Here is an 8,247-nt window from a genome sequence, read left to right on the forward strand (position 1 = left end):
AATAGGGATGGTAGGGTTCAAGTGGTTAATGAAAAAAAACACAAACCTATCACACAAATATTTGGCGGCCCCCCTGTATTATTATCTGAGGACCCCCTAGTGGTCCCGGACCCGCTATTGAAGACCCCTGTAATACAGTATGGGTCTGGCTCTATTGACGATATCTGTGTTTGATGCAACAGGTCTGAGTTCGTTCTACTCTGAGCTGATGAAGGGCTTTGGAGCTGGAATCAGACTGTGGCAACTGCTGGACCGAAAACCTCAGTTCCCCTTGAATGGTAAACACACACACACACACACACACACACACACACACACACACACACACACACACACAGTACATGGTGTAATGTAATCATTACTTCACACACCGTTACTAAACTGTTACCTCACACTGACTTCTTCTTGCTTTCTTGATCGCTTCCTGAAAATACTAGGCACACTGCAAGGGACATAAAAACTGCCCTGCACTGAAAAGATTTTGTACCAGAGAATATTTGTGTTAAAACGTTATTATCATTATTCCAAGCTCACCATGCGATGAGTGGCCAAATTGTAAAATATTACATGAGGAAACTAATCAAAATAATCGATGTACAAGCTACATTACAATATGTATCTGTGTAAATGTAATGCCTACTGAATAATTCAGAGAGCCTATCAGGGTGGGGGGTCCCCAGTTAAAATATGATAATTTAGCTCTACACCTAATCTCTTCCGTCTGTCTGTCCTGTCCGTCCTTCTCTCTCCAGAGGGACTGGTCCTCTCTGAGGAGCAGGTGAAGGGCAGGCTGGAGTTCAGGGACGTGTCCTTCTCCTACCCGGCCCGTGCCGAGGCTCGCATCTTCCAGGACCTCAGCCTCCTGGTGCCGGCCGGTTCCGTCATGGCCGTGGTGGGCTCCAGTGGTTCTGGGAAGTCCACCCTGGTCTCCTTGCTGCTCCGACTCTACGACCCAGATGCTGGCGAGTCCCAAATGTTTTAGCTCGATACCCAAAAGGGAAATTTCATGTCTCCCAAACTAGTGAAAATAGCAGATCTGCTGTACATCTTCTTCCATAAGTCCCTGGTTTCGGATATTTCATAAAAGCAAAGGTTAAAGTCTTAATCTGTGATTTCTTCACCTGTTTGGCTGTATGTAGACAAGCAGGAAAGAATTACTAGAACGTCATTATTTTACATATTGTGTTAATGGTTTAGGAAACAGCGCTACTGTGGGGGTCTCATTTCACAAATCGCAGCCAGGACTTAAAAAATTAAAATCCATGCAGTTTACACATTTACCAAAACCTGAGTAATGCTTTACATGTGAGATTAACCCTTCCCCTCCTCCTCTGCAGGTGTCATCACTATAGATGGGCGGGATGTGCGAGATCTAAATCCATATTGGCTGAGAAGTCATATTGGGACCGTCAGTCAGGTAAAAATAGATGCTATTTGCTTATCATCTCTGTCAGGTGGAAAATGTCCAAAACTTTTCAATTTGCAGATCTGCTACTTTTGATGCTTTTGTGTGACACTATATAGTATGATCAATTAGGGCAGTAATTTACAAAAAACACAAAACTTTGAATATGTAGATAAGAGGTTTATGCCCGACAATATAATGTGTGTTCTTCTGGGCTTAAAACTGTGCAACATGCAGTATTACTACAGAAACAACAAAACAGAACCATTCTGGCTTTTGATGTCTCCTATGTTCATGGACATGCATGTCTGTGGACTACAGCTGCAGTCCATAACCTTTTTTTTGTGTGTTGTTTTGATCATTCTGTAAGGTTAGAATATTTTAATAATATAAGTAACACAACTGTAGTGTAGTATTTTGTCTACTGTGGGTTGTATTTAAAGCAATTTTAATTGCTTTAGACTATTGTATGCTATTGCAAATATTGAAATATACTTGCCTTACCTGCCTTTCTGTTGAGAGAAGTCAATCTGGGAACCCATTGTCAAAACAGTAAAAACAGCACCGTCTTTACATTCAAGTAGACCCTGCAGGCCTGCGTGGTGTTGTGGGGCACCTACTGGTTGAAAAGAGGTATTGCATGAAGGTCAAAGCACAATTATTTTCCTTCTGTCCAAACAAGGCTTGTCGACTGAATTATTGACTCAGTAAGGTGGAAACTATTATGTCCAAAACTGTTACTTTTCAGGATTGAAATTCAAAGTAAAAAATAGCAAAGGTAGCAGATCTACAAGATCAAGATGCATTGAGCTTGGAGATCTGCTACTTTTGTGTGACACTGTAGGTGGTGCGTTAATTTACAGTTAACAGTTAGAATACGGAGAAAGCAACGATGGAGAACTACTGATTTAGAAGGCATTTATAGATGACTAGTCCTGCTTAACCAACCAGGACTAGTAGACACCCACCATTCTTACACACTGGTTTCTCCAGGAGCCTGTGTTGTTCTCGTGCTCCATCAGAGAGAACATTGCGTACGGAGCGGTGGATCCGGACAGCGTCAGCACAGAGGACATTTACCAGGTGGCCAGGGATGCTAACGCGTACGACTTCATCCAGGCCTTTCCAGACGGCTTCGACACGGTGGTGGGGGAGAAGGGGGTGCTGCTGTCAGGTGAGGCAACGTGGAGCACCAGGCCTCCACCACATCTAGAGCAATGGTTCTCAACCTTATTCAGGTCAAGGACCACCCAAATCCATATGTATTTGGCTGCGGACCCCCTTGTGCTTCTAAGCAAAGATTTGAGTTAAAAATGTTCCATTTCACTATTTTAAAATGTTTTTCTAAATAGTAAAAAATGCCTTCAAAGTTTAGGCATAATGGGTAAGGCAGCATGCACGATGGGGCCCATGTAGAAAAGAGATGGGAATTTACATTTACCTCCCCTTGTGGTCTTTTTTCAGGCTAGTTGTAAAAGTAACCAGTGTTACACATCCTTTAATGGATGGTGTCAGGCATTCCACATAAAGATGTCATTGACTGATATTATAGACTGGCCTCCAAACACTATGATAACGGGTACTGGCACTAAGCATTCTTGACAACTTATGTGTGTGTGTGTGTGTGTGTTGGCTAAAAAAACAAACATACATAGACACACACACGGCCACCCTGCTCAACAGTGCCACTTTAGGTCACCCAGCAGTATTGCAGCTGTCCCTACTCAGACATACATACATAGGGGGACACATAGCTCTTCATTGGAGCGGTTAGACACCGCTCAAAAAATACAAAGTTAAAATATGGGGATAAGAGGTTTCTCCCTGACAGCTACGATATAACATGTCCTGTTTGTGTCACCGCAGGTGGTCAGAAACAGAGAATAGCCATTGCCAGAGCGCTGCTCAAGGTAAGCATGTCAACTCTCATTGTTTACTAACCATGACCTCCGTGAAGTCTGACTGTGATCCGTCAGTGGTGGTGGACAGTAACCCAGTACATTTACTAGAGTACTGCACCTAAGTACATTGTTGAGTGGTGCTAGCCACTCCAATGAACAGCTATGTGTGTCTGTATGTATGTATGTCCCTGTCTCTGTCCACTTGAGTACGGAAATAATGCACACATAATAATGTCACCTAAGGTGTTAGGGTAGCCTAACACACAGACCCATTGACCACTGCAACACACACACACACACACACACACACACACACACACACACACACACACACACACACACACACAGCACCACATGGTTTAGTCTGATCTTTAAACCATTGAGATCTGAGGCAGATACTACAAATGCCTTTTAAATCAGTAGTTCTCAATCTTTCTTGTGCCAAGGACCCTCAAATTGATATAGATAGCTTCATAGACTTCATAGAATTTGACAGCACTATCGTCAATGTTGTGTAATTACTTAATTACTATTATTTTACCCACTATTTTACACACTTGGATAGGCACTTATAAGCTTATGCCTTTTCGTTCACCTTAAAAGAATGTGTATTTTCAGACATTTTCCACTTAAAACCCTCAATACTTACTTAGTCAACTTGACCTGTGGCTCTGTACTCTTTGCTGAAAATAAATGTTCCAATCACTGAAAGATTTAGCGTCCCCCTGTAGCTCTGAGGACCCCCTGTTGAGGATTTACAGTCTATGGTTGAAGACCTACTGTACTGTAGTATGTTAATCTAAAGATTATAAACACGTGTGCATCTCCCTCTCCTCAGAATCCTAAAATCCTGCTGTTGGATGAAGCTACCAGGTGAGAAACTCTTGATCAATTAGTTAATTGATTGTTACAACTCAACTAAAACTTTATTTATATAGCATGTATCAGTATCACAATGGTTGACCAAAGTGCTGTACAGATTAAAAAATAGAAAAGACATGCAAACATAACAAAAGTGCGTGGCAACAATATGGAGGAACAGGAAGACAAAATAAGAATAAATAGAGCTATAGACATTTACATAACTACAAATGTTACAGTTAACTACTGTTACATTTTCGGATAACTAATTAACATAAGTTGCCAGCATAGGCAGTAGGAGAGGCATTCTCACATGCTCTATTTTCCTGTACAGTTTGCAGTATGTACCTTCTCATTCTTGGAGGAATAGTATAGTACAGTAGGCTACTTGCTACTCACGTACCATATTACTGTATGCAAGCAGACTAGGCAGTTGAAATGATCAATATAGAGCATGGCCATTCATGGTTAGGCGACATATGTTTATATTGAGAGAGGGACCATCACCGATGGTGAGTTGGACTAGTTGTAGCAGAGACCGATGCAATGTAAAAGTAAGAATGAAACATTTAAAAACGTAACCAGTCTTTATCACCTCACGTGAGTTAACTTATCCCCTAGCTGCCAGATTCATATTTAGATTAGAAAACTGCCAGATTGCCATATCACTTCTCCATTCATGTAAACTTAATGAACACAAGTCACACTCAAAATATGCAAGCAATATCATCAACGGATTCAACCATGATGCTGCAGGCACAGTTGTCATACTTGCAATGTTGTAGGACCCAAGCAGGCATAATGTTGAAGCAAGATTGGTGCCACATGCCACTCAAAATTAGGTTCACACATGGCACCAAAATCAGATATGCCACACATTGCCTGCAAATCTTGTATATGTGAACAGGGCTTTAGTGAGTTGTTGATGACAGTTATAATCATGTGTCCTCAGTGCCTTGGATGCAGAGAATGAGTTCCTGGTGCAGGAAGCCTTGGAACGTTTGATGGAAGGTTTGATATTTTGACATCTATCTATCAATGGCAGTCAATGCGTTAAGCTTACATTTGTGGCCTACATTTCTATCATACAGCTGAATATGTTTGTATTTATTTAGTTTGCACTTCTGGTCGCCTCACTGGAATAAAAAACATTTATTTTTTCAATGTTTACTACTATTCCCCACATTATATCGTCTCTGTCGGGTGGAAACCTCATAAATTATGTCAAACTGTCACTTTTCAGGATTCAAATTCAAAAGTAGAAGATCTACAAGCTTGAAACGTGTCGCTTTGCTTGTAGATCTGCTACTTTTGATGCTTTTTGTGTGACGCTGTAGCTGTAGTATGATCAAGTAGGGAGTTAATTTACCAAAAAAAACACAAGAAGTTAGAATATAGAGATAAGAGTTTTCTGCCCGACAGCAACGATATATGATAATAATACTGCTCCTGTTTCCAAAAGGCAGGACAGTTATGATCATCGCCCACCGCCTCTCCACCATCCAGAACGCAGACGCCGTGGCCGTTCTGGACCAGCGGCGCGTGGCCGAGTGCGGCCGACACGCAGAGCTGCTGGCCAACCCACATGGACTGTTCCACAAGCTGATGGAGAAACAAGCTTTTCTACAACGGGGACATCAGCAGGCTCTGAGCTGAGAGGAAACGGAGACGGACAGCAGAGAGGGACGCAAAGCAAAAAAGGGACTCCCCCCGCCCCCCAAAAACAGGTGTTGCGCCTGTCGACCGAGCCTTAGCTTTCTCCTTGGCTATTTTTTTCATCATTTCAATACATTGAAAAGTCATGCTAGCTAAGTAGCTATCCATATAATGTAAACCGAGACTGACCGTGCCTGCCTTGTTGTAGCGTGCACCGATCAGGTGAAACACCTGGTTTTTAGTACTACAAATTGGGCTTTACACTACGAGGTGGAGCACTACGAACTCCACAAGCAGTTTCTTTTGCTATTTATGACTTGAAACATGGATCAGTGAAGTCACATGATGTGAAAATTCCTAAATCATGCACTGAAGGAGTGAAAAAGAGACTTTCTTTATGCTAGAAGAATTACGCAATGATAAAAGGGCAGTTTACTCAAAATACAATCTGGGGACCCTTTTGGTTAAAAACAAATATATAACGTCTGGGGTCAAGCTTGTTTCAATGACTAAATAAGTGCATATAAATCAGACCTGGCTACTACCTTGTATGCTCATTTCCAGCTTGCTTCCAATGAGCTTCTATCCAACCATATAACAATCATGCTGACAGATTTTCATAGCAAATTCAAAATCTGTGTTGAGAGATTTACCCAAAATACAAAGGAAGCAATACTGGCTGCCTTTGTATTCGTCCTTGTTTCTATTCCTTTGTAGAGAGTGGGTGGGCATACTTCAGTAAACATTTCACAACCAGATCTGTGGATTTATTATCATGAGGAACCGTGTCCTGTCTGGAATCATTATGAGATGTTGCTGTCGAGTTGTTTTTTGTTCTTCAAATGTATTTTTTATAGCGCGTCTGTGTGTTATATTTGTGCGACTGGTCACTGGACGAGAGTTAATCTCACAAACTGCTGGACTGATCTAACCTGACTGCCAGATTGTGGCAGGATTGAGTTCACAAGTTCCCTCCTCCTGCCTCCATCTGGGCTCTCTCAAGCAGAAACGATGAACCCAGAAGCAGCGGGACAAAAATCTGATATCTCCATAATAATTTCGAGTTGTAGCCTTGTTAGGTTGAGTTTACATTTGCGCTGTGGCACAGAGTCTCTCGTTGATCCCGTCTCTAGCGGCCTCATACAGCCGCATATCGTACAGCTGCATATATCAGTACATCATCTCTGCCCGAGAGATAACAGACTCACCCTTCTGGCAGAATGGATATGTTGTCCAGCAGGGGGAGTGGTTCTACCAGGCTAGGACTGATCAAGATCATGCATTTATTTTACACGTTATGAATTATATATTTTTGTTTTAGAAATATTTAATAATGGGTCACTGGGGCTCTAACTGGGCTTAAACCTTGCCCACATTTGGAGTCATCATACATCATTATCGGTGGTTCTCAACCTGTGGGATGTGACTCCCATATGAATTTGGAGGGGTTCCAAGATGACAGTGAAGTGAGGAATTTAAGGAATTTTAATACCTTTTTTAATATACACCAAGAAAATAAATGAGACCAATACTGCATCAAAGGTAATCAACATTACAACTATACTATAAAAACTGGTCAAACATTGGCCAAACTGTCAATTCAAATAAGAAAGAGGCAAAACATTTGAAGATCTATTGTACAAGCTCAAGCTTGTAGATTAGCCATTTTCATAATATATTTAGCTGTGGAACCGAGTCAAACTAAATTTAATGCCTACTTTGCAAGTGTGTCAGGGTGGGGGGTTCCCAGGGTGGGGGGTCCCCAGGTCAAATACCATTATTTTGGAGGTGTCGCAGCCTGAAGTCTGAGATCCACTTTGGAGCCTCACCCAACATGGATGAATACAAGGGGAGTATTTATTTTGGGTGAACTGCCTGTCTTCATACCGAATTTATAATTTATTATATATTTGATGGTGTCAAGTGACAAAACTAGCAAATCTACAAGCAGAGTGAGCCGGTAGATCTTCTATTCAGTCTCACTTTGTGTTTAAGTAATGAAACCAAAAACAGTCCATTATGGCATATAGTACGTAACTGCTGAATATATTTCTTTATATATCTATATATTTGTTTGATTTAAAAACGTGTATATTTGTTCGATTTTAAAACTTGAAGCTTACATGTTAAGCCTTTTATGATGATTTGTACATGTAAAACATGGGGTTTAAAGATTGATTACCCAATGATAAAACATTTAATGGAGAAAATGTAATGTAATTGACCTTTCTTCAAAGTCAGCAGAGATGAGCCTTTGCAGTTTATTTTCTGAACACCTTTGTCATGTGAGTGGAAAACCCTAGGTCTATGAGCCCAATGCTCATAGATGTTTCAAACACTATCATCAGTGTTGTGTCAATTAATGTTTATTTTACACAATATCTTTTCTATTAATGTTGGATTCATGTTAATGTGTATATTAAT

At 41.0% G+C, this 8,247-nt stretch overlaps 1 protein-coding gene across 1 annotated transcript in view; it reads left to right on the forward strand.

Moving 5' to 3' along the window:
• The window catches only part of abcb10 (ATP-binding cassette, sub-family B (MDR/TAP), member 10), a 16,741-nt gene extending 8,494 nt beyond the window's left edge, over positions 1-8,247 (forward strand). The window contains exons 8-15 of the mRNA XM_080768464.1: positions 183-278; positions 753-962; positions 1,338-1,417; positions 2,399-2,579; positions 3,272-3,315; positions 4,145-4,179; positions 5,120-5,178; positions 5,630-8,247. Coding sequence (XP_080624590.1) covers positions 183-278; positions 753-962; positions 1,338-1,417; positions 2,399-2,579; positions 3,272-3,315; positions 4,145-4,179; positions 5,120-5,178; positions 5,630-5,823 — 899 coding nt within the window. The 3' untranslated portion in view covers positions 5,824-8,247. The remainder of the gene's footprint in view (positions 1-182; positions 279-752; positions 963-1,337; positions 1,418-2,398; positions 2,580-3,271; positions 3,316-4,144; positions 4,180-5,119; positions 5,179-5,629) is intronic.

This window comes from Protomyctophum bolini (assembly GCF_963924005.1).
Source record: "Protomyctophum bolini genome assembly, chromosome: 1".
In the NCBI taxonomy this organism is placed as follows: Eukaryota; Metazoa; Chordata; class Actinopteri; order Myctophiformes; family Myctophidae; genus Protomyctophum; species Protomyctophum bolini.